The 27,324-nt window shown below is 36.9% G+C and overlaps 2 protein-coding genes and 1 non-coding gene across 3 annotated transcripts in view; 2 read left to right on the top strand and 1 right to left on the bottom strand.

The window, feature by feature from the left end:
- The first annotated feature begins 2,459 nt into the window (after positions 1 to 2,459).
- Trnak-uuu lies at positions 2,460 to 2,532 on the top strand. Its single transcript has one exon. It is a non-coding gene; the product is annotated as a tRNA-Lys (tRNA).
- A 666-nt stretch (positions 2,533 to 3,198) lies between these two features.
- Positions 3,199 to 27,324, top strand: part of LOC106666496 — a 74,677-nt gene continuing 50,551 nt past the window's right edge. The window contains exon 1 of the mRNA XM_014393741.2: positions 3,199 to 3,275. The gene's annotated coding sequence lies outside the window, so the exon portion shown is untranslated. The remainder of the gene's footprint in view (positions 3,276 to 27,324) is intronic.
- On the bottom strand, positions 26,097 to 27,106 carry LOC106666501 (trypsin-like). The gene has a single exon (XM_014393749.2). It carries the CDS (start codon positions 27,054 to 27,056, stop codon positions 26,160 to 26,162), a length of 897 nt encoding a protein of 298 aa, XP_014249235.1. The 5' UTR covers positions 27,057 to 27,106; the 3' UTR covers positions 26,097 to 26,159.

Here is a 27,324-nt window from a genome sequence, read left to right as displayed (position 1 = left end):
TAGATTTGAAATCTTTGAAGGAGAGGACATCACCAAATCACTCCCCGAGATAAAATGGTCCAAAATCTTGGGGTTTGTGAACATCCAAGAGGTTTATGCAGGACACGTTTAGGGATGGGGTACGAGTCTACCCAGGCATTTAATCCCTNTATATATATGATGTCCTACAATTGTTTCGTAAAGTAAATAATGATATAACCCAATTTGCATTCCGGTGTGAACGAATCTGTGAGTCTCTGTTAAATAAGGTAAATAGTATTAAATCTAAGGTAAATAGTATATATATATATATATACTATTTACCTATTAAAAACATATCTACCTATAATGGGCCACCGAGATACTCGATGTTTCATCAAATAGCCATTCCTCTAAGCATAGACACAACTATTCAGTGGAAGGGCGTGTTTTTATTTATACTCATTTACCCAACAATCTCGCTAATAAATACATCCATCTTCTAAAGTAAGAAAAGATACTCCGCAAAGAGGCACATTATATAAAATAATATATAATCACCGCTCATAACTGTTGAAATGAATCCTTCAAAAGCTATGCGTTAATGTTTTTTCTGGGCATCGTTCGGGCCAACTGTAGCCAGGTCAGGCGTGGCCTATACTTAGTCGTGTTGATATAAATCTTTCCATTTTCTTCCCGTCCTACAGGGCCAGAGTTTGACTGTGTATTATATCTATTTTAAGTTATTTCGTTTTATCGGCTAATATTTTCCATCTTCCTTATATTATATATACTGAACTGACTCGTGTCTCCCGGCAAATACTACCTTGGGACCAGTAAGACTACATTTCAGTCAGCGGCTCCTTGGAAAAAAAAATTTCTTTATGGAGGATCACGATGAACGAATATTATTTCATAAATCTTGCTTCTCTTGACTCTCATGCAGATTTCACCATTCTTTCTCACCGCAATTCCGTCCCGTACGGTCATTTTTGCTCCCATCAAACTTAAGCGGTTTATTATGAAGCTAGTCTTATTTTTTTAATGAGCACTAAAGAAAGCGAAAACGTCAAAACAAAAATAGCGATTAGTACGTCTGAATGATCGAAAACGACCAAACATTGATTTCGAAACATACTTAAGCGCAAAAATTCTTTATATTTTTTATAACAAACTAAACATGAACTTTTTAGCTAATCAGTTTAAGTACTTAAAAACGAACACTTCGCTTTGTTAAGTGTCTAAAAGTCATTATTTAATGTTGGTGTAGAACACGGAAAACCGCATTATGCGGGATTAGCAAGATGAGAGATATCTGTTTCCTGAATATTTATTTAACTTCGACCTCTCGGGTATCGGAGTACCATTCAAGATTTAATCCCTGTTGGAATAAATATGATTGACTGTTTTTGCATCATTGATGACTTTTTGTAGTTAGTTTAACCGACATTGTGGCCGAATTTATGATTATATTTTCTGGCCATTTTCTACCCAATGCTTTGAGTTTGTTTTTCGTCAATTTTGTATTGGTTTGAAAGTCAAATCTAGTTTTAGAACAATACTGGATAGTTTAGAAAAAAAATTCTTAAAATAGCTTAATGCGACGGCATTTGAAAATGTAATTGTGGATTAAAGCAGCTTTATCAAGAAGCCGACAAATGCGACCTAAACGAAGTTCATCATGAAGCCTGGCGATGATAACAAGTTTATGGTTCCAACAAAAACTTAGCTATATTACACAGCAATAAACTTACATCTTCCAGGATCATTTTTCTTCCATTTTTTTAAAATATACACTAAAATGTATTGGGTTGTCCGGAAAATAATGCAGGATTTTGGTATTAAACAAAAAAAAAGAAACTAGTTACTTTAAAGCAATGTTCTTTAATCAAAATAATTTCCCANGAAAACTTAAAATCCTGCATTATTTTCCGGACAACCCAATAAATAACACAGCAAACTAAATACAGAATTAATATAAAAGGTGATATAAAATTTATTTAAAAGGCTTTCAATCAAGTATCTGATTAAAGACTTAATCACATTTCATGAACAATGCCTTTTTTATCAACCTTTGAAGAAATATGCCAGAAGTGAAAATTCCATCAAACCAAAGTTTGATTTATGAACTCGCCCATAGCTTATAATTGGTAATATGGGTTTGCTTGTCTTTTGTCGTTTCGATTGGATTTTCTGTTTTTTCTGTTTATTGGCCCGTCTTTTCTTAAAACATTAATTCACTATTTTCGTGGTCCGCTTGACCAATTGGTACAAGACAATTAATTAAGGTTTTTAGTTGAGATGAAAAAAGTTAATGGAAATATATACAGATTCGAACCCACGACCTTCGGCTAGATACGCCGCTGCTCTACCACCTGAGCTATCGTGACCTCGATCCACTCGAACATCAACTCCCCATCTCAACCCCTGAAAAATGGCAAAAGGAGGGAAAACTCATAAGATGTGTTTGAGATGGGGAGTTGATGTCCGAGTGGATCGAGGTCACGATAGCTCAGGTGGTAGAGCAGCGGCATTTTTAGCCGAAGGTCGTGGGTTCGAATCCCTCTCGTGCCATTAACTTTTTTTCATCTCAACTAAAAACCTTAATTAATTTTCTTAAAACATTTATTGCAATGAACAATTTTTCAGAATAGTATAGGCAAACACTCGCTGAAGTATATAAGCAAAGTCACGGAGAAGGACAGATAGGTGTAAATGTTTAATATGGAATTGAAATTGACAGTTGGACTTTTCTCTATGTCGATAGTCATGAGTAGGATTTATTCTGGAAAATTTAGCAAGACTGCCTCCACAGATCGCAGGAAGACTTGCAATAAGCTATGATGGGTTAAGAAAGAAAAGCCCCCTAATGCAAATTCAGGGTCCGAAACATATCGAGTTATCAATAAATTGCATGGAACATAGAACATAGTAATTTGTTGACATAGTAAATTAAGGTAATTTTCATGATGGCCGCGGATTAATAAATCAGGGTCCCTCTGAGAATATCCCCAGAGACGTGACTGATCTACCTTTTATTCTCATTACTAACAGGGTGTTTACGCCGATCGCCCTTTTGAACCCTTCTGGAGGTCTCCGGCCGGTCGGCGAGTTAGTTGTTGCCTAGAGCCAAAGCCGAGAACATCGTTATCGTACCTGCTTATCTAAACTCGTGTTTTGCGCAATTGATGGTTTCTAATTGCCCGGGTCCCTTAAGTGTTCGGTACCAAACGTCTGAATCCGCCGGAGACTGTGGGGCCCTACCTAGTCGAAGAAAGAAGAGGACGACTGGGGCCGAACTGCTTGAACTCGTTGGGGTAAGTGCAAACTTAAATGTATCCCAATCCCCTCCTCGGATTCACTCTTTAAAATTTAATATAACTTATAAATTTATTTACCCATTCATATACAGTCCACTTAGCGAACACAGGGATATCTTAAAAAGATGTGCTATTTTGAAATATTCCTTTTCGTTGGGACCTGATGGCTACCAGAGATGTTTGTTAAAACTTGCTCTTCGTCGGTTGCTCTGCCACTTACAATTATTTTTCAACGATGGCAAGGCATCTTCCCTGTTAAATGGAAATATTCTTACGTGGTTCCTATTTATAAGAAAGGTAATTCCCACTTGATTGTTAATTACAGACCCGTTTGCAAATCTTCTGTTTTCGCCAAGATGTTAGATTCCATTCTTGCTGAGGCCCTTAGCATGGCTTTTCTATCATATGTTAACATCAATCAGCATGGTTTCTTAAGGGGTAGACCCACCAGTACAAATTTATTTCCTTATTATGATTTTATTGTTAATTCCCTTGAGAATGGAAATAGTGTTCACGCTGTATATACAGATTTATCTAAGGCCTTCGATAGAGTTGACATTGATATTTTTGTGTTTAAGTTGAAAATCCTTGGAGGTGGTGATCCTTTGTTATCCTTCATCGAATCATTTCTATCTGGTCGGTCTTTTTCTGTTCTCATTAATAACTCTGTATCGGATAGGATTTCTACATTTTCTGGCGTACCTCAGGGTTCACACACCGGGCCCATATTATTTCTTGTTTATTTCAATGATGTCTCTAGTATATTCAAGGATTGTAATTTTTCTTTATTGGCGGATGATTTAAAAATTTTTAATTCAGTCTTCTATTCACGACTGTGTTGGTTTACAGAGGGAACTGGACTGCTTCAATAATTGGTGCGAGCAGAATCGTCTTCCTTTGAATATTAACCAATGCAAGGTAATTAAATTTTCTAAAAATATCCGACCTCGTGACTTTGATTGTTTTGACTATTTCGTTGATGGGCAGAGATTGGAAGAGGGTTGATACTATCTCCGACCTTGGTGTCGTTTTCAGCAGAAAGGGTGTTTTCACTGGCCTTATCAAACAGATTCGAGGTAAGGCTCTACGCAATCTTGGCTTTGTTACTAGGTTTTCTAGAGATTTTTAAAACATCTTGGCAGTTAAAATATTATATCAATCCCTCGTTCATAGCCATATGGAATATGCAAGTGTCGTGTGGTCCCCTTACTACGTTGGTGAGATTAGCGACTTGGAAAAGGTACAAAAGAAAGCAACCAGGATAATGGCCTTCAGGTTTGGTCTTGCACACCTGAATTATTTGGAAAGACTGAACTGGCTTGGTCTTGAGTCGCTTAGCTCCCGCCGTATTTTTGCCGATCTCATTTGGGGTTGGAATGGGGCCATTGATATCCTAAACTTGCATTTATCGCTATGTGTGCCTCAGCGACCACTTAGGAACCATAATTTGTTCTTTGTTCCACACTACAAAACAGAATATGGACTAAATTCACCCCTACCGAGGATAATGAGATTGCTGAATTATTATTCTAATGAAATAGATGTATTTCGCGATTCCTTGAATTCATTTAAAGTTAAATTAAAATGTTTACTTGCCTTGAATCATTAAGCCTTGTGTTTTTGTTATTATTGCTTTGTTAATTTGTTCTTTTTGTTATTATGTGCCTTTTTTTGACTACTCCTCTTGTAGATTCTATCTGTTGGAGTTATAATAAATAAATAAATAATCCCGATAATCTTAACCGCTTGCTGTATATACGACATATCCATAACCCATCCACTAAAATTTGGTCGTTTTGGGTAATCCTCGTCTGTACTCGTTTTTTAAACTCTGAAAAATAACACGCGATGTGAGTTTTTGACAACAATTTATAATATTAAACCGGCATAATGTTAGGGTTATAAGCTGGATAAGTCAAGATCAGATATCAAGATACACAATTGCCTGTGACGAAATGGAACGTTGTGCATGCGTAGTCTAATCCCTAAAGTTTTGGTTACGTTAATTCAGCTGGACTATTTGGCTTATTACAGCGCACATAAGAAATCTAAAGAATTTCCATTTGTTTGAAAGATATCTGTACTTTCAAATAATTAATAACCAAGACTTGATTGCATGAAATCGCCCATAGTTTATAATTGGTAATATGCTTGTCTTTTTTCCTTTTCTCTCTGTCGATAGTCATGGGTTAGATTTATGCGGGAAAATTTAGCAAGACAATGCAACCACAGATTGCACGAACGCTTGCAATAAGCTAAGGTGGGTTATGAAAGAGAGTCCCCCTAATGCAAATTCAGGGTCCGAAACATATCGAGTTATGAATATATTGCAAGGGGTCGCAGTCCTATAGATTATCATGTCGGCTGGAACCAGCATGTTTGATTGATGCTAAGCGTGCCATATTTCATTCCCAAGGCGAGCCAGTTTTCCGCATCCAACGCTGGCAATTTTTCTTTACAAACGATCTGAGTGGGAGGGCGTCTCTTTTCCCATTGAAACGACTTGTTGAAATTGTCAACCGTCGTATTATGTATTTCAATGCCGCTACATGGTTAAATATATTTTGATATTTTCTATATTAAAAGATGGCTCTTCGTTAACGAGACAGAGAAAAAACTTAAAAGGTAAATTCACTAGTTTTCGTGGTCCGCTTGACCATTTAATATCTTTCAATTAATTAAGGTTTTCAGTTGAGATAAAAAATCAGTGTCACGAGCGGGATTCGCCTAGATACGCCGCTACTCGACCACTAGAGCCATCGTGACCTCGAAGGTCATGGGTTCGAATCCCGCTCGAGACTGATTTTTCATCTCAACTAAAAGCCTTAATTAATTGAAAGGTATTAATTGGTCAAGCGGACCACGAAAACCAGTGAATTATAATTTACGGTGAGGCTTGTTACCTAATATTTTAGAGGAATATCAAATCTAGTACTCTGGGCCAGTGTGCGTGGTCTGAATGTAATTTATTAGTTAATTCACTAATTTCGTGGTCCGCTTGAACAATTAATATACTACAATTAATTAAGGATTTGAGATAAAAAAGTCAATGGCACGAGCGGGATTTGAACCCACGATCTTGGGCTTGATACGCCGCTGACCACTTGAGCTATCGTGACCTCGATCCACTCGGACACCAACTTCCTATCTCAACCCCACCTTTTGAATTTTCCCTCCTTTTTGCCATTTTTCAATTTTTTTTAATCCCAATTTTTGAATTTTTCAATCCGAGTGGATCGAGGTCACCACATCTCAGGTGGTAGAGCAGCAGCGTATCAAGCCCAAGATCGTGGGTCCGAATCCCGCTCGTGCCATTGACTTTTTTATCTCAACTAAAAACCTTAATTAATTGTAGTAATTTATTAGCGTGAATGGCGATGTTTCAGTGAGTTTGAAGTCTGGTGTGTGATTATAATTTACGGTTAGTTATGTTATTTACCTTTTTTGGGGAATTTGTAGTACTCTGGGGCATGTGAATGAAGTCAGTTGATGTAATTTATTAGCGTGAATGAAAGGAGAGGCTTGTTCTTAAAATACCCTAAGGAATATCTAGCACTTTGATTTAACGATTGCAGATATTTTATACATATATTTTATATATTATAACAACAGAAACATTGTCAAATATATTTTTGTCACATTTTCATGTATTTTATTATATATTATAATTACGTATTCATTTTCACATGTTCTTGTAAGCGACTCGGCTTTATTTTTGTACTCTTTGAATACATTTACTACTTTTGTACAATTTTGAATATATTAAAGATTAACATAATTAATTTAAATACTTAACGTGCTGGAAATCTTAATGGGCACATATGCCATGTTCAACGGAAAGTACCTCCAAGGAAAATAAACTTTCGAAACTACCGAGAAACTACATTTCAAAGTTAAATTAGTTTGTTCATTTATATTCAAAAATTGAAGCCACCACCCAAATGCCCGGTTTGTAGACATCAACCCGTAATGTTAATAATAATACCTCGTCTGAATACATTACTATTATTATAACTTGAGCAATGCAGAGCTGATACAAAATTGTGTTACGTATTATAAATTTATTATGTTAATTTATTATAAATTCAGTTTAATTATGGGAAATTGTATGTTTTCCCTTGTCTCTGAATAAATAATTATACACTAACATTAGATTTAATTATTTATATGTGGGTTGGTTTCGTTATGGTTAATTCATGCCACTCCTGTCGATCCATTGGCTCATTTTCATTGCGAATTAATTCACGACCTTTTTTTATTTTACATTTTTAATGAACCTACAGAATTATCAATAAATGGTTTCTATTCCAAATCAGTTACATCTTTTAATATGTACGCTGCATTGTATATTGCATTGTAATAGCATTATTAATTAAATACAGCTAAAAAGGCTGGTACGAGTTGATATATCAAGTTTTATATTTATAATTATTTGGAAATCGTGAGATGCCGTGTGGTGTGCTGTAGGCTTCAGAAAAACATTTTATTTATTGTGCCAACGTTTCGCTCTTTATTGAGATCATCTTCAGAGCTCAAAGTGTTTTTAGTGTAGATTTCATGACGATTTTGTTATGACTAACAATTTACCTTAAAATTAATAACCTTAAAATCAGTATTATCTGTTTTTACTGTTTAATTGTGACGTGTGAAGTCATATAAAAGGCAAACTTCTGTTTCTCAGACAAAAATATGAACAAAGTGGGTAAATGGAAAAAATGTATTGTCAGGACTATGCAGGGCCCTTCAATTCTATGGTAGAATCTGGAAGAAACCGCCAAGGCGTATTTTGTATTGTTCCGAGGTCTATTCCTCCTTTATATTGTAGTTAATTATTATTTACAGCATTTTTACTGTTTGGTTTTTTTCAAGAAGCTATAGAGGGACTTGACAGAGTTAGGCACCCTCATTTCTTTTCCAGTTAAAAGTATAGCTTTTTTCCAATAAATTTACCCTTTATACCGGCAAATTAATTCTTTCAATATTAAATTAAGCTTTTCTACCCTGAAATTAACCTTTTAATTTCGAAGCCGTTTAAAACATCAAAAATCCCAAGAAACTTCCTATATTTAGAAAAAAATAAAAATAAAATAATTTGATTCTTAGAATAATGTATTAAAATTAATTACAATTATTATTTAAAATATAAAATTTTAAAAAATACTAATCGTAAATTCAATATTAACTGTTTTATTATACAATATTGACATGTTAGGTCATAAAAGTATGATAAAGTATGACTGATACTCCTCCGGTTAATTAGGGATGAGCCCATCCATTCACGCTAATAAATTACATTCACACGACCCCAGAGTACTCGATATTTCTCGGGGTAACGGAGGATTAACCCAGCCATTCACGCTAATAAATTACAAATCTTATTAAATAAAAATATTCTTCTTTTCAATTGAGAATTTATAAATAATTTAGTAAACACCACAATTTCTTACATTTTACAAGTTCAAAGAAGAATCCTTGATTTTTTAAATTTCTTAAATAAAACTTACTTTTTGAAATTAATTTTCATATGGTTTTTAAGAGTTCAATTAATTACTCCGAGGAATATCCAGTACTCTGGAAGAATATAAATATAATTTTAGTAGAGCAAGGGTAGTAGTATGTAATTTAGTGTATTTTGTGGTGTGTGAATGAATTTATTAGCGTGAATGGCAGGGTTTATCCCCAACTAATTATAGGGATATCGAATACTAGGGCAGTGTGAATGCTCACCAGAATATCATGTTTTTTTATTAATTTTCATATGGTTTTTTTTAAGGGTTCAATTAATTACTTCGAGGAATATCGAGTACACTGGGGTAGTGTAAATGATTTGTGGAGTGGGAATGTAATTTATTAGAGTGAATGGCTGGATTTATCCCCAGTTACCCAGAGGAATGTCGAATGCTTGAATGTTTTTTCAAATCTTCTTTCTGCGTTTTTGTGTATATGTGTATTTTATCCACAATTGAAAACTGAGTTTTTCTTATCTTCTTTTCTATTGTTTTAGAAAAAATAAAATACAAAATACAGTGTCCTATTCAATTTTGTAAAATAAAATCATTTTAAATTAAAACCAACCAGTGTCATGGATAAATGAGGCAAAGAAAGGAAACTGACCTGATTCGCCCATTTCATTCTGAACACTTTTCATAAAAATGGTCGTGACACGAACTTTGTGATGTTTATTAGCTCTAGAAGAAATCTTTTTTCCTCCATCGCAGGCGAAGTTGTCTGTTCAGCACTACACCTTTGTCCCATCATGATTTTTTCAAAAACAATACATAAAATTTCCCCATTCAATATTTCAACCCATCATATAAACTTTCTTCCCAATTTTTTATTTATTATATATTATAATTATTTGTACTTAAGTTCCTTACAATATTCACTACTTTTGGAACATCTCTTTTTAAGGGATGTAATTCCTAAAGCTTAAAAATATCTTTGTGTCACAATTTGTAGGTTTATTTTCGTAATAAATATTATTCGTGACTGTGCAATACGTATGATCTTAACGAAAATTTAAAACGCAAACCTCGGCAAACTTCGTCTATGAGGAAAAACGTTCGTTATTCTCTTCAAATATTTACAAATGAAAGGATAGCCCATTATTCAGTTTCATATAATAATGATGACGCTGAATCCATCGAAAACGCAAGGTAATTTATGTTAGTACCAAGATAAATCGTATCTGGCCAGATTAGCATCGTGTTTTATTGAGCAGAAAGTAATTGAATGTAAAGATACTTTTACCCCAGAAAAAAATGCTCTTCTCTAATAATCTCGTATGCCATTATAATAATGAAACATAAAACTGAAATTCTATGGGTAATTGGATCCGTGAAACTTAAATCGCCTCGGGTCCCCAATCTGTTTGGCCCCCGTTGAAACTATTTTCATTATTTCCTGTTCTCATACGTTCGCTGTATTTATCAAATTATTAAATTACATTTTGGTTTGGTTTGTCATCTACTTTTAGTTTCAACTGATTTACTTTTAATCCTTTTTCTTTTATATAAGGAAACTGTGTTTTTTGTCTGTGCCACTTAAACTGCCTTATAAAATTAAAAAATACTGTGTACTCCCTAAATTCACTATTTTTCGTAGTCCGCTTGACCAATTAATTGTAATATTCTGTATAATATATTGTAATACCCAAATATATTGTAATACAATATAATATTGTAATACCCAAGTAATACTCTGTACTTTAATATATGATATATTTGATTGCTTCCAGGATGCTATTTTTGTACAGGAATTTTAAAATACTGTTAATATTTTCCACGTGTGTGATAAATTAATAGATTTTATTGTTTTCATTAATTGGTTATTCTTTTTACGTAAGGTATTGGTTGAGATGAGCAATTCACGAGCGGGATTCGTACCCACGACCTTCGGCTCAATATACCACTGCTCTTACCACTGAGCTATCGTCGGTTCGAATACCGCTCGTGACTCTAACTTTTTCATCTCAACCAAGACCTTTTATAAAAAGAATAATTAATTGAACTAATTAATATGGTCAGATCATTATACATAAATGGTTTTCATTAATTTGATGCTGGTGCTTACATTTAATGGAACAATTTTGTCTAGGTAGTAAAAAAGCCAAAACCTCTCAATATTTTGTTGACTATTGAATTATTTGAGGACTCATACCATATTGATTATATTATCTTTCTATTCGAGTAAGGTTTGATATTCGAAAATACTACAAAGTACTGGCAGCTAAGACCCGTTATGCTTAGCCAGAAATAAAAAATTAATTGGTTGGAATAGTTCAATAAATCACCTACATAACTGTATTAAAGAAGCCAACCGAATAAAACGAGAAGCTGGAGATTGTTTTATTGTATTTACTTTTCTTGTTGGATATTTGGGGCGTTTCTTATGTTTTCCGGTTTAGTTTATAGCTTTGTTTAGTAGAAATGAAACAAAAATTTTGAACGAAATGAACATATCTGTTTACGCCTATGTAAACATTTTTGTGTAAAATGGTTGCTTAGGAAATCTTGTCATTTGTTATTTTAAATTTATCATTTTGAAGAATTGTCAAAACGGAAAATTTGTATGGATCAAGACACTGGAGGGAGAAACAGGTCATTTTCAGCAAGACGTCGTAAAAACAGTGAGTCGTGCCCTGGTTTTCGACTTGTACGTAAGAACGTACAACAGCTGTCTTAAGCCAGTCGCTCCCTGATTCTCGACCTGTACGCACGAACGTACATCAGTTGTCTTCCGTGAGTCGCTCCCTCGTCTTCGAACTGTACGCACCAACGTACATCAGCTCTCTTCAGTCAGTCGCTCTCCGGTTTCCGACGGGTACGAACGAACGCACCTTTGACTTCGTCCGGCGAGTGGCTCCCAGACTCCAATCAAGATAAGCACAAAATTATCGTCAGATCTTCACTGTCGTGGGTCGACATCAAGGCGTACGAACGTCCTTATTCTTTTTCTTCTCAACATTGCCATTTTTTGTATCAACTTATCTCTTTCTATATATCTATATTTCTTCTTGTTAACTTTGTTTGTTTCTGGCTAGATTTTAGTTTCCGTATTTTTATCATAAATTGTCAATTAATAAAGTTAACTATCAAACGAATTATTAAACTTTTATCCATTAAATCCTTTACGCAACAGCCGGCAACTATCCCTGGTAGCGCCGGACTTGGAGGGTAGATATTCAATACTTACTCCCGCTGGCGTCTACGAAACAATATCTTTCCGTAGAAACTGAATAAATTAGCACATTTTTTAAATATAAATTGAATTTAAGAAAGTCGAATTTTTGTAAATAGGATTTCGTCTGTTGAAACAGAACACCCCTAGAATTTTTTATCAAGAGCGGTTTGAGCTGTTAACGCTTTTTGGAAGACTGCGAACGATGTTTCAATTTAACCCGTCTCATTATCACGTACATTTTCAATAGGATTCATGTAATCCCATCATCCTCCAAATTATGGGTGACAATTCAAGTTCTGTCGGGAACGATCAAGCATTAACAGGATATTGTCCCCAATAAATGGAGCAAATGTGACCACAGCTTCCAAAAGAACTTCAATGTACCCTAGCGCAGTCTGGATATGATAATTAGTTTGATACGAACGTGGACGTTAACTGTCAGGCTGTGACACCCAAAGCACATAAAGCAAAGCTTTCTGCATTGTTCATGCACCGTCCCAGTCATTACATTGCCCCAAACCGCACAGGCACTCATCTGAAATGAACTGCCCCTCCAAGTTTTTTTTTTCGATTCCTCTCCTGAAATAGAGAACCTAATGCGGGATATCTAAGAGTCTAGGCTAATCTCACGAAGCCTTCTTTTGATTGATAGAGCCTTACGTTGCAAACTGTTTGGAGTTAATTGTCAAAGTCCAATTTCCATCGATACTTCCCGTGCCACTAAACCGATATAGACCATCGTGGATGGTAGACATTTAACCACTACCAATTAATTCACTCGACGAGTTGTCTCTGTAAAGGATGAAATTGAACTGATTTTCTTTAGTTTTAATCCAAGAGTGTCTATCAAACAAAATTATTAATTTTGATTTTGGATTTGGATTTATATAGGTTCAAATCCGCACATGTACGTACATACATACATGTGCCGAGTTGCGCCTGTTCCCTTCTCGTAGTCCGCCGGTAATTCCAGCTTTTTAGATTTAAATAAATTGCCGGCAGACTTGAGAACCACCGACCCCGTGTGTTGGCACTCCGGGGCAGACATCAGTCTTAACCGTCCAGCCACCGAGGTTGGGCTCGAGGAGCTATCAACAGCTAGGTCAATTGAGCAAGGCACGCAGTTTCAAACCCATTCGTACTCACGTTCTCAAATACATTCACTCCTATTAAAATACCATTTGTCCAGATGAGGTAATGGAGTGTTCGATATTCCTCCATCACCCTTAACATATATTATACAACGAACCAAACTGAGAGTCGTTGGTGTACTCGATATTCCGCAATAGACCCTCTCACATCACACAGTTACACTAATAAATACATTCACCCTCAGCACAACCTTTACACATATTTTACAAATAACCTAATTGAGGGCCGATGGGGTACTTGATATACCGCAATCAAACCTCTCACGTCATATATTCACACTAATAAATTCATTCACTTTCAACCCAACCTTTACACATAATTTAAAAATAACCTAATTGAGGGTCGTTGGGGTACTCGATATTCCGCTATCGACCCTCTCACATCAAACAGTCACACTAATAAATACATTCATTCTCGCCAAAACTCAGATATACATTATTATTATTACGATATAATATTATAGAAAACATACAAAAAATACGAGTGTTCGATGTTTTTGTCTTTGATTGTATTGTATTAAATTCATTAGTTTTTTTTTTTTGCTTTATCAGGGATATTCAGCCAGATTCAGGTACCAGTGACTATCAATCAAAGTAACTATCTATGTAAAGGAATAACTAGTTGAATAAATAAATAGGCTTGAAAATATATAAATAATAGGATAAACAACAACTATTTAAACATTATTATCACAATTCTTAAAGTATATGAACAAGGCGTCATAGACATCCGTGTCACCCTCTGCCAGCAGCGAGCTTAAGTTTTCAGGCCTTTTCACTTGCCCCAGAGCGTCCAATTCTTTCTGAAATTGTTCTCGCTGTGCCTCATATTCGGTGCATTGTAGTAATATATGGTCAAGGCTTTCTTCTACATCGCACGTAATTTGGCGATGTTCTACAGTTAATCTTGTACAAATATGAACCGAAGATGCCATAGCCAGTTCGGTGACGTGTAATTGTTGAGAAGAAAGATTTTCCTCTCTCTATTTCTTAATGTTGGGAATAATGACCGGTAGAAATTCCCTGCTGTGCCCGTATCGTACCAAATTTGCCACTTTCTGCACACGTCTCTTTTGATATTGTTTGTCATGTCTCCGACGGTTAACTGTGCAGGCGTGGGAGAACCTTTAATGGTTGCCTCCTTGGCTAATTGGTCGACTCTCTCATTGTGTTCTTACCTGCATGCCCTTTTATCCAGCATATTACAATGTTTTTGCCTTGATTCTTTAATTTGAAGGTTAACCTGACAATTTCGATTAAAATGTATTCATACTTATTATGAAAATTGAAAGTGCGTAGCTGGCATATCGTGCTGAGACTGTCCGTTATAATCCCAATTTTTTTTATTTGGTATCCTCGCGGCGTATTCCAGCGCTTTCAGTATGGCTGTACCTTCTGTTGTGTAAGAGCTAACCAGATTCGGAAGTAGGTGTTCCTCGTGATACTTGTTCAGGCTGTCATAAAATGCACAACCCGTGGAGCCATTAAGTTTTGATCCGTCTGTGAAGATAAGGAGGTGATCTGGGAACTTTTCGCAGCTGTCTGCCATGAAATGCATTTCTGCAAAATTGGCTTGGAGTCCTGTATAATTCAGTTCTTGACAATTTATTTCGCTTATTATTGCTTGATATTCCAGCGAGAAGATTGGTAGTATCGGATTTTTGTAAACAGAATATATTATCGGGACTAGGGAGAGGAACGATTCGACTATAAGCGGAGCTTTTTTCTTTCGCCAATATCTGTCTGTCAAAACCTTTTGAGCTAAATGGATTACTTTCGTTAAAAGCGGACTTTAGCGTACATTTTAATTTGGCAGTTTTTTGCATATTTTTCCCATCTTAAGTTCACTGGTGGCTCACATGCTTCGGCATAAAGAGCAGGTATGGGAGTGCTGGGAAGACATCCCAGGATACGCCGCAGGCATTTGCGTTGAAATACTGCAATTCGTCGTTGTACAGAATCGGGGGCGTGTCCGTAAAAAACCGACCCATAATCAATTGTCGCTTGAATTGCTGACCTGTAGAACAGCATTCCTATGACAGGATCAGCGCCCCATTTGCTGCAGGTGAAGCTTCTTAAGATGTTAAATAGGCGTTCGCCTCTTTTTGTGTGAAATGGGTTCGTTCCACTGAAGCTTTCTGTTTAAATATAAACCCAGGAATTTAACGTTCGAGGAAGCCGGTATTTGGTATCTGCCAATTCTCTCCATTGCACCCATATTCAAACGTCTCCTCCTGGAGAAGGGGCATAATACTGATTTTGTTTCCGATATATTGAGGCCATTTTCCTGAAACCATTGATCGATTGTATTCATAGCAGAGCTTAGGGTTTCCTGTCCTTTCGCGAGATTTTTAGTATTAACATAGATACAAATGTCATTCATTAGAGTTCGTGGACCGATTGGCCGAATAACTTTTTTCAATTTCAAGATAAAAAGGAGGGAAAATTCAAAAGGTGGGGTTGAGATGGGAAGTTGGTGTCCGAGTGGATTGAAGTCACGATAGCTCAAGTGGTAGAGCAGCGGCGTATCAAGCCGAAGGTCGTGGGTTCGAATCCCGCTCGTGACACTGACTTTTTTATCTCAACCAATACCTTACATAAAAATTAATTAAATGAACAAATTGTATTTTATGTTGAAATAAGTGAAATTCTCTTTAAGCGTACAGTACCATTAATATTTCTTTTGGATGTTAATAAAAACAAAAGTTGTGGTTTGATTGAGACGTGATATTGGATTAACATCATGCTTGTTTCATTAATGAATTCGTTTTGAATTGGCTATTTGCCTTAAGGAGACCGGTCAAGGAAAGGGATGTTTATTCATGAAATCAACCTTCGGTTAGACATGAATATTCACCGTTCAAGATTTTATATAAGCGCCCTCTATTTATCTCGAACCAGTGTTTTATTTTCTTAGTGGGAATTCAAAGCAAGTACTTTACATAATCACTGAAGAAGTTTATAATTTCTGTATAAAATGAAATTATTGTACATGCACGTATTTACCATTCTATCGATCCTGAGTGTAATCCAGGGACAGCCGATGAATTTTTAGTTTGTAAGAATAAAAAGATGTAAAGTGGTTGACACAACGGCTAATTGGAATAAGTTAGTAAAGTCGATTTTCTTAAGCACTTCTCTTATTGTACATTTACAGATTTGTTATCATGATAACATCTGAACAACGGTAATCTTCGAGAATGGACAATTATAAGGCCCACTGTGCGTCACGCTGTAACTGTAAAATTTATTCCATTAATCAGAACTTTTAAAGTACAGTGAATACAGCAAAATATTAATTGGATAATCCCTGTCCTAGCCGTGTGGTCCGCAGTTACGCTCCAGACATATGTAACTGAAGGCGCAGACAACAATCCCAGTTTCATCAGTTGATGGTATATTTACAGTAAGAGCACGACGAAACGGTCTACGGATAGCAGTAACTGTAGGTGAGAGCATCCTGGCGTGGCTGATCTCATTATCTAGAAGCACTTTCACCCGTCTTAGCCCCATTCATGGTGACTAGGGAAAACAAGGACCAGAAGTATTTCCAAGCACTTTGCTTGTTTAAGGTATGGCAGAGCCATAACACAGGGAGTACAAGGGGATGCATTATCTAACAGGATGAGATACGAGTATGGAAAGGATTACCTTTCGCAGCTTCATTCCAGCGTTGCCTAAGGCTTCCCTACAGCGTATTCTCAAGGTTGGCGTCCTGGTCCAAAATCGTTCTTATTTTTGGCTGTATTCAAACTGGAAGTCCATGTCTGGCCAGGAACCCCGCAGAACCATCGTGGTCACTTTCTTTTTCGGAAGTTTGAACGGAAGGACACCCAAACCCCAGCACAAGCCAAAGTGCATTCATTTCCCACGGAACAGTTAAAATAAAATATATCTATCATCTAACTTCTTACCTATACAAAAATATTATCTTCCAAAAATCAGAACAGGAGACCCAATGATTCGTTGCATATCGGGTGGCATTCCTACTTGCGTCTATATGGCCCCTGCGAGTAAGTTGGACGCATTAAGCAATCTTTTTTTGCTTTTTTTTTTGGTTTTTAGTTGAGATAAAAAAGTCAGTGTCACGAGCGGGATTCGAACCCACGACCTTCGGCTAGATACGCTGCTACTCTACCACTTGAGCTATGGTGACTTCGATCCACACGGACACTAACTTCCCATCTGAACCTCACCTTTTGAATTTTAGTGTCCGTGTGGATTAACATGAATCCCTCCTGCCGCAAGCGTGTACACGGCGGAACTAAACGCCATATCCCTCGCACTGAGCATGATAAAAAATAAAAACGACAACTCTTTTTTGTGGTCCAGAAGATCAGGAGAAGCGCCTCCGTGGACCCCTAAATAAACAAGATAAAAGAAGTGATCGCAGTTGGGAAGAAGGTCGTATTGGCATGGGTTCCCGGCCACACAGGGATAGCCGGGAACGAAGAAGCAGACAGGGCGGCCAAAGGAGCCGCTGGAAGGCACCACGGCGCTTCCCAACCTATACGCCCAGCGGATCTAAAACTACTAATTTCAAACTCAGTAAAAAAAGAATGGGAAAACCGCTGGGCTCGAAGAAATGGAATTAACCCTGGCAAACTGTGGCAAGAAAGAAGTCGGTCCCTGGTCCACGGAGAACGGTTCGAAAAGGGAAAAGGCCATACTGACAAGACTACGCATAGGTCATACAAGAATAACGCACGGGCACCTTCCGGCCGGAAAGCGACCGCGTAGGTGCCCGTTATGTAAGGTAGAATAACGGTCGAGCACCTCTTCAAGTGCAGAAGGCTTGATGTATATAGACAATACTTTGGCATATCATCGGACCAGTGCGTAGTCTTGAGGCACGGCAGAGGGCACAGATCGATGTTCCGGTACCTCAGAGCTATAAGGATTTTTAAATGTATATAGTTTTATGTGTTTGTGTTGTCTCTGTGTTTGACTTTATGTTAATTTGTTGGAATGAATGTAATTTATTAGCATGAAAGGAAGAGGTGATTTAATATCGAGTACTCTGGGGTGAGTGTGTGACGTCTGTAAAAGTAAGTTATTAGCGAGAGTGGAGCGGGTTCAACCCCGCCCCGAGGAATATCGAGTACTCTGGGGGAGTTAAAGTGACCAGACCTCTATGTTTCATCGAGTGTTGTGTTTGTGTTAATTTTTCGGAATGAATGTAATTTATTAGCGTGAAAGGAAGGGGTTGCTTATAACCCCGCCCCGAGGAATATCGAGTACTCTGGGGGAATGAATGTAACCAGACATGTTTGTGGTGATGTATATATATGTATTGTATGTTTTGTTTTTATTCTGTATTTGACAACCTGAGGTACAAACGAGAGACTAGCATTCTTGAATATCAACGTAGTATATATCTGAATTCAGAGAGTCAGTAATCAGATCGAGACGCTCAAATGGCTTCAGTTTAAAACAAAATATGCGCGAAAGAAAAGAAAAAGATGGAAAACACGCAGAGGGCCGGCGATGACCTCAGCTGTTTGTCGGTCCATAAACTTCCCACATATATATTAACATGAATATGTATGTTTTATATGTATTGTTTACTACGTGAAAAGGGACTAAATATGTTTTGGGAGAAAAACCACGCACGATATCCATGGGAAATAAAAGATCACAAAACCCGCCGAATGAGAGCCGATTGAGCACTGTCAAAACGCGAGGTTTAAACACGCGGGCTGCTGGAAAAAAATAAACCATTAAAATTAAAAAATACGAAAATAACGCGCAGACGCCTGTAGGCTATAAAGGAAAGATTCTACGTGGATCCTGTGAAGACGTCGAGCTGGAGAGCAACTGTTGTGCCGAAGAGGCGGCGAATGTTGACACAAAGACACTTATTTTTAGGCCAAAGCCCGTATATGTGTCCAGCATGCAGAAAAAGGTTGCTTAATACGTCCAACTTACTCGCAGGGTCCATACAGACGCAAGTAGGAATGCCACCCGATATGCAACGAATCATTGGGTCTCCTGTTCTGATTTTTGGAAGATAATATTTTTGTATAGGTAAGAAGTTAGATGATAGATCTATTTTATTTTAACTGTTCCGTGGGAAATGAATGCACTTTGGCTTGTGCTGGGGTTTGGGTGTCCTTCCGTTCAAACTTCCGAAAAAGAAAGTGACCACGATGGTTCTGCGGGGTTCCTGGCCAGACATGGACTTCCAGTTTGAATACAGCCAAAAATAAGAACGATTTTGGACCAGGACGCCAACCTTGAGAATACGCTGTAGGGAAGCCTTAGGCAACGCTGGAATGAAGCTGCGAAAGGTAATCCTTTCCATACTCGTATCTCATCCTGTTAGATAATGCATCCCCTTGTACTCCCTGTGTTATGGCTCTGCCATACCTTAAACAAGCAAAGTGCTTGGAAATACTTCTGGTCCTTGTTTTCCCTAGTCACCATGAATGGGGCTAAGACGGGTGAAAGTGCTTCTAGATAATGAGATCAGCCACGCCAGGATGCTCTCACCTACAGTTACTGCTATCCGTTGACCGTTTCGTCGTGCTCTTACTGTAAATATACCATCAACTGATGAAACTGGGATTGTTGTCTGCGCCTTCAGTTACATAGGTCTGAAGCGTAACTGCGGACGAGACGGCTAGGACAGGGACGTCTGAATTTCTATACCTTACGCCCGCAATCCTCCGACACTAAAGATGCAATAAAAAATCTGATTAAATAGAAATGAAGTTTTTTCAGTGGTTCGGTCTGCCAGGGAAGGCCATGGTCTACTCTCAGAGGATCTGAATCGTAAAAGAGAGATCATCCTCACTAGATTAAGCAATATTAAGCAATGTCACTCAATATGAAATTTGTGTTTAAGCACAGCAGTATTTCAGCCACTGTTGGACTTTTTGAGGACACAGGGTTTTTTATCATTAGTGAATGAATTTATTAGCGTGAATTTTATCCCGATAAATAAGAAGGTATGTTTTTTAAGATTTTTAAGAATGAGTGAGAGTGTGCATTTGTCTAGGTGTATAAACTGCATGCGGTGGGTGCTGTAGATAGCGACTGAGCTGTAGATAGCACCTGAAGTCTAACTTCGCCGGCCGAAAGGATAAAACCGAGGTCTCACCCTGGACTGCCAAAACCCAAAATTGGTGATTCTCAATGAATCATGAGCTCAGTTATACACAGATGAGTATGTGCACATGTGTGTTGTATTGAGCATGTATGAATCAAATAATTCATCTTTAGATTTACACTTTAGAATTTACTCTTCAAAATAAAATTTACTTGGCGGTCTTGGTTAACACCCCTCATCAGAAAAAACAGTGTTTTATTTGACACAAGTGTCTGATAGTCCTCGATTTGATAAAGTTTAATTGGTAATTGTGAATAATTCTGTTGCAAACACCGTCCTACACATATTTCCATGGGTGTTATCAACCTAACCAGAGATACGGATGTGAAACGTGCGTTTTATGATTGTCCGGGGATGACCTGTAGTTATGCAAATGTTCAGGGTGTACGTGAGGCGACGCGAGCCCAGTGCTATCAATCTTATGAGAAATTACCAACATGGAAGACGAGTGGAGTCAATTAGCTTCTTCTCATTTACATGTTGTCACCCAGATCCCACAATCAATCAAACTACTCGCCCCCTATCCGAAAATCTCGCGCTCCTACCGGGGACACCTTCATTCATTAATTAACGCTACACCTTAATTATAGACTTTCAATCTTTATTAGCCATCTGCCTCCCTCCGTTCGCAACATCTAATAACCGATATTTCATCCCGGCTCAAAATAATTTATCAAAGCATTAATCATCATGGTTGATATCTTTTCAAAGGAGAATAGTGCATTTTTAGACCGGTTTTACGATCAAGGGATGAAAAACTATTCAGCGATTCATCACGATAAGGTGGTTGGAATTGCCTTTTTGTAATTTGATACAAAAGAAACAGAAACTAATATATGACGACAAAAGTAATTTCTTTAATTTGACAAAAGTTAGTCGGAAAGTGGATGCTCTCACTTTAAACTGATCATCACTGATGAAAATTCCTAGTGTCCACCATTCTCCTGATGCAAAATTTCGACACATTTCTTAAGCTATTAAATTTTGGAGTTAATTTCCTATATTACCATTTATCATATAAAAAAATAATTACAGGTTGTAATCATATACATACATTCACGTTCCATCCATACTCTCTTTAACGTCAGATAAATTCTAAATGTTATTACGGAAAGAAAAAGAAAAACCCCGATGTGTGAATATTATAAAAACCCGGTATATCTCCACCTGCTTTTGATAAATATTAGGAAGAGGACTTTCTTGGAGTGGATCCAGCTCATTTGGATTCCACAGTCAAACCGAGCAACGACCACATTTTATTTTTATTTTGCAATTCCCTCACAACCCTAGGTATTACCGATGTGTCCGACCGAATTCAACCTAATCCATTCATTTTTGAATCGCTGACATTAAAAACCGCCGAACGACTCCATTATAAATTAGAACGTTTTTCAAGAATAATGGAGCCAAATAAATCAATAATCAAAAACCCATTATAAAACCTTTATATCTAGTATCTTGCATATAATACAACAGTTTAACCGTAGAAAAAGTTTCTTTGGTGTCAGTTAACGTCTTACCACATTTGTTTATAAAAACTTGCAAATTTGAGTTGATCAGATAGTTTACATAACAAATTTGCATATTACTCTACCATAAATAGAAATATTTCAATATCTCGTTTTGGATTCTTCAATTACTAAAACTTCACAATGATCATTTTGTACATTTGATAAAAATTTTACGACCAGGTCAAAAGCGTAATAATTATTACCAATAAAGTTACAACTTCAGAATACCCACCAGAAAATTATTAAAGTAAAAATAAAGCGAACTTAAAATGATTTAATAGTAACTGAATTAAATAGTAACATTATTTAAACTTCAGAAGACCCACCAGCAACGGAATAATTAATGAAAACTCTTCACCGTCAGAGGATCTACCACCAACTGAATTAATTCACGATAAAGCTCAACTTCAAAAGACTTAATAGCTACGAAAATCAAATGATAGGAACGACTCAACTTCAGAGTTGTAAGTGCAACTGAATAATTAACGAAAAGTCTTCAACTTCAGAGGATCTACCAGCAACAAAATAAGTTAACAATAAAGCTTCAAATTCAAAATATTTAGCAACTAAATTAAATAATAGTAACGAGTCAACTTCAGACGTCTAGGTGAAACTGAAAAATAAAAAAAAACTCTTCAACTTCATAGGACCTACCAGCAACCAAATTACTTAACAATAAAACTTCAAATTCAAAATATTTAGCACTAAATTAAATAATAGTAACGAGTTAATTCAGACGTCTAGGTGAAACTGAATAATTACAAAAACTCTTCAACTTCATAGGACATACCATCTTCGACTAATTAACGAAAAGTCTTCAACTTCAGAGGACCTACCAGCAACTGAATAATTAAAGAAAAACCTTCAACTTCATGGGACATACCATCTTCGAATAATTAACGAAAAGTCTTCAACATCAGAGGACCTACCATCAACTGAATTAGTTAACACTAAAGCTTCAAATTCAAAATATTTAGCAACTAAATTAAATAATAGTAACGAGTCAACTTCAGACGTCTAGGTGAAACTGAATAATAAAAAAACTCTTCAACTTCAAAGGACCCGCCATCAACTGAATAATTAACGAAAAGTCTTCAACTTCAGAGGACCTACCAGCAACTGAATTAGTTAACAATAAAGCTTCAAATTCAAAATATTTTGCAACTAAATTAAATAATAGTAACGAGTCAACTTAATATAATTTGACAATTCTAAGCTATTATGCACATTGTCTTTTTCTGTCCTGAATATGAGACAGAAAGAGAGAATCTTTTAAGACGAATCTTCCAGCGGAAAGAGGTGATCAAGCCGTTCAGTTATGAAACCTTGTTGGCAACAAGTAGTGGTGTTATATACAAATATATTTTTGACTTCCTAGACGATAGTGGAATAGATATATAGACTTCAAACAATAATCTATGTCCGGGAGGCCTGCCCGCGCGGCCGGGGCGGGCCGGCCGGGCAGCCGTCGGGGGGAGGAGTGGAGTGCTCAGGGCGCCTTTTGCCCCGGGTTGCGGGGAGGATGTGGACTTTTCCACAGCGCTGTAAAGCGATGTAAGTGGTTTTTATCTATATCCTCCCAATGCACCCGTAAGAGAGGGCGGAGTTCCCAATTGTAGAAAAAAGAAGTCAGGGTGGGCGCTCTAGGTCTCTTCCCGGGGGTGGCTTTGGTCGGCTCGCGCGGGTCGGGCGGGTGGTGTCGCTGGCAACACGGGACACTGGCCGTATGCTTATAAGCAAATCCACCCAAAAAAAAAAAAAAAAAAAAAAAAAAAAAAAAAAAAAAAAAAAAAAAAAAAAAAAAAAAAAAAAAAAAAAAAAAAAAAAAGCTATTATGCCAAAAAAAGTAACATAAAATAACATATGTTTCTAGACTGACTTGAATGTAGAGTAGCAACACCAAATATATAATCATGTACCATGTGTGCGTTATATTATTAATATTGCACAGCTGTAAAATTGTTTTTAACCAAGCATGATATCAGCTGAAAGATTAATGATTTTTCTACGAAACAAAATTTTTCATCATGTTGATATATTTTTTTATTTTTTTTCTTAACGCTGTTGTGTATGTTCAAGCTATTGAAAAATTTGGAGGCAGATATGCGGACGAGGGAGAGTTTCCGTATGTCGTTTTTATTCACGGGGAAATAATGTGTACAGGTGCTTTGTTGAGCATGGCAAGAGCGGTAACCGCAGCTCATTGCTTTCAAATCAAGAAGAATGGCAAATTGGTTGCTGTAAATTTAAAAGACACGATGGTATCAGCAGGATCTTATGAGCGGTCTAGCAAAAAGAACGCTCATAGGAAAGTAAAAAATGTCTTGGTGGCCAGTGGATATCAATCAAACGTTAGATTAAATGGAGAACTGGACAATCACAATATCGGCATAGTGGTTCTAGTTGAAGCATTTAAACCCGCAAAAAACCTTCAAGCTATGGAAATAGTTTCGACGTATGAGAAAAGATTTATAAAAAAATGGAACGCTTTCCTCGATGAGAGTTTGGCTTGCTATAGTGTAGGTTGGGGTCCGTCCTTATTGAAGATTAACCAGAGTGCCGAACACGCCGCTGAAATAAGTAACGTACTGAAAGTGTTCGAAGTAAGAGTTCTATCGAATAAGCATTGTGGAGAATTGTTTAATCCTTATGAGGATATGACAGCATACGGGGAGATTTGCGTTGATTCTCTTCAAAAAGACGAGTACATGTGCGACGGGGATCACGGGAGTCCCTTGGTATGCGATGGACGCCCTTATGCTGTGCTTAGCTTTTCTCCGGAGTGTGGAAGTCTTAATTTTCCACAAATTTATATTTTGTTTTGGAACTACCTAGACTTCTTAGACTTCAATCATGCTTCTCATTTGTTGATTACGAAATGGTTGATTTTCTTTCTATGTTTTCTCGTTCTTAAGAAATATATATGCTATTTTCACTAAATACAGCATTTTTACATGAAGTGGTATTCCATTGGTCCATAAAAAAATCAAATGGACAACTTGATGCACACAATATAAAAAAAGAGACTACTAAACAACTACTAACAAAATATCTAAACTGACAGTACTTAACAAACAACTTTTTTACATTACCCAAATTGCCACAATTTTACGGACTTGGTCTTTACGGGACAGCCCATCTTTCCCATTTTTCAAATGTCGTGTAATCGGTTTGGATTCTCGACGACAATTGAAATAGCGACGGAGAGCTTTAGTGAAGTGTACTTCATTTTAATTCATTAAATTCACTAATTTCGTGGTCCGCTTGACAAATGGCAAAAGGAGGGAAAACTCATAAGGTGGGGTTGAGATGGGGAGTTGATGTCCGAGTGGATCGAGGTCACGATAGCTCAAGGTAGTAGAGCAGCGGCGTATCTAGCCGAAGGTCGTGGGTTCGAATCCCTCTCGTGCCATTAGCTTTTTTTCATCTCAACTAAAAACCTTAAATTAATTGTAATGACTAAACTTAAAAAAATTTTTTTAAGTTCATCAATATTTACAAACCTAGACAATAGCAAATTTCAGAAAACATTCATAATTCATTAAATTCACTAATTTCGTGGTCCGCTTGACCAATTAATACATTACAATTAATTAAGGTTTTATGTTGAGATGAAAAAAAGTTAATGGCACGAGCGGGATTCGAACCCACGATCTTCGGCTAGATACGCCGCTGCTCTACCACTTGAGCTATCGTCACCTCGATCCACTCAGACATCAACTCCAAAAAGGAGGGAAAACTCATAAGGTGGGGTTGAGATAGGAAGTTGATGTCTGAGTGGATTGAGGTCACGATAGCTCAAGTGGTAGAGCAGCAGCGTATCTAGCCGAAGATCGTGGGTTCGAATCCTGCTCGTGCCATTAACTTTTTTTCATCTCAACTAAAAACCTTAATTAATTGTAATTCATAATTCATCTAAAGTTCTTTTTGGTGGTGTAACTTTTTTTTAATTAGTTTTTTTAAAGATGAAGAAATTGATAGAGGAAAGGAAAAACCGTGACTGGCGGATTGGACAAGTGTGTGTGTGTGTGTGTGTGTGTGTGTGTGTGTGTGTGCGTGTGTGCGTGTGTGCGTGTGTGTGTGTGTGTGTAAATCATATAATTTGTTGCGTTTTGCATTTGGTATTCAGTTGTAAAATAAATAAATCTAGAAAATAAAATGCATCAAAAAACTTTGAGTTCGTTTTGTACTCATAAAACTGTATCCTAATTAGGCAGATTTTCTTCAACCAATGGGATTAGGTACTTTTCGCTCTGCTAAACTTACTGAAACTATTTGCGGACCATAGACAATATTTTTCTGGTAATCTAAAAAATTAAGAATGTGAAAAAATATATCAGCCATATGGTTGCGACAAAACGTCGGTTTTAAGTAACCATACATTAGTGAAAATCATGTGTAACAAATCATTTTTATTGTAAGAATGTTATAAGTAATTACTTAGCAAGAAAAAAGATAATAGAAACAGCCATTTCGGTATTATCAGACGAGTACCAATAAGCGTTAAGAAGTCCAAGTAGTTCCAGTAGAGAAGATAACCCTGTGGATACCAGGTAATGCCACATCTCGGACCGTGGTTGAGTAGTGCATAAGGCCGTCCATCGCAGACCAACGGACCTCCGGAATCCCCGTTGCAGATCGTCTCGGAATTTTTAACTGAGTAAACGCAGATTTCCCCGTACATCGTCATATCTTCTTTTCGTGGAAACAACATAGAACAAGATTCATTATCCGCAGGCATTACTTGGATTACTTTCAAAATAGGAGAAGGTTTAGTCGCAACGACATCTGTTCCAAAATTGTTCAAACGATATGCCGTCATTCCCCAGCCCATGGCATAGCAAATCGTTTTCTTCGCGACTATTTCGTCCCAACTATGTTTGAATTCTGCAGCATTCCAAGAAACTAGATTCATGACTTGCAAATTTTTCCCCGAATAGAATGGATAATCCAGTAACGCCAAGCCGATATCGTGACTGTCGATTTTACCGCCGAATCGAGATCTGGGTCTATATTCACCAGTCAACAATATGCTATTTATTTTCCTTTCTTCGAATCCTTCATTGAAGTTCTTCAAATTGACGGTACCTCCTAGGACATATACTTCATTGATATCACTCCTGTCTTGTCCGCCTACCGTCAAGCAATGGGCAGCGGTCACTACTTTAGCAAAGGTCACTAAAGAACCGGCACAAAATATTTTCCCATTGATATATACGACGAAAGGAAACTCTCCTACTTTCGCATATCTTCCACCAAATACTTTCTCGCTCTCAGACGCAAGAGCCACGCTAAAAACTGAAATTAACAAATAAAACAGCATGTTAACATTCTTTCGCTCATTTTTTTTCTGCAAGTCATATGGATGGTTTTAATAAATTGTTCTCATATGAGGGATGACAAACAATGAGACGGAAAATATTCATTTGTGTGTCGTTAAAAATAATAGTTTGCACATTTGATATATTCGAGACACTTTTTATATTATCATTATAATAATGTTACATAAAACGATATTAATGTTGGGTTGGAAAACAAACCAAATCGACGTCCATCATGACCATTTGGTTAAATTACGTTAGTACTAGTTT

Source organism: Cimex lectularius, unplaced genomic scaffold (assembly GCF_000648675.2).
Source record: "Cimex lectularius strain Harlan isolate CLEC.00 unplaced genomic scaffold, Clec_2.1 scaffold196, whole genome shotgun sequence".
NCBI classification, from domain to species: Eukaryota; Metazoa; Arthropoda; class Insecta; order Hemiptera; family Cimicidae; genus Cimex; species Cimex lectularius.
This window is presented reverse-complemented; position numbering and strand designations above follow the sequence as displayed.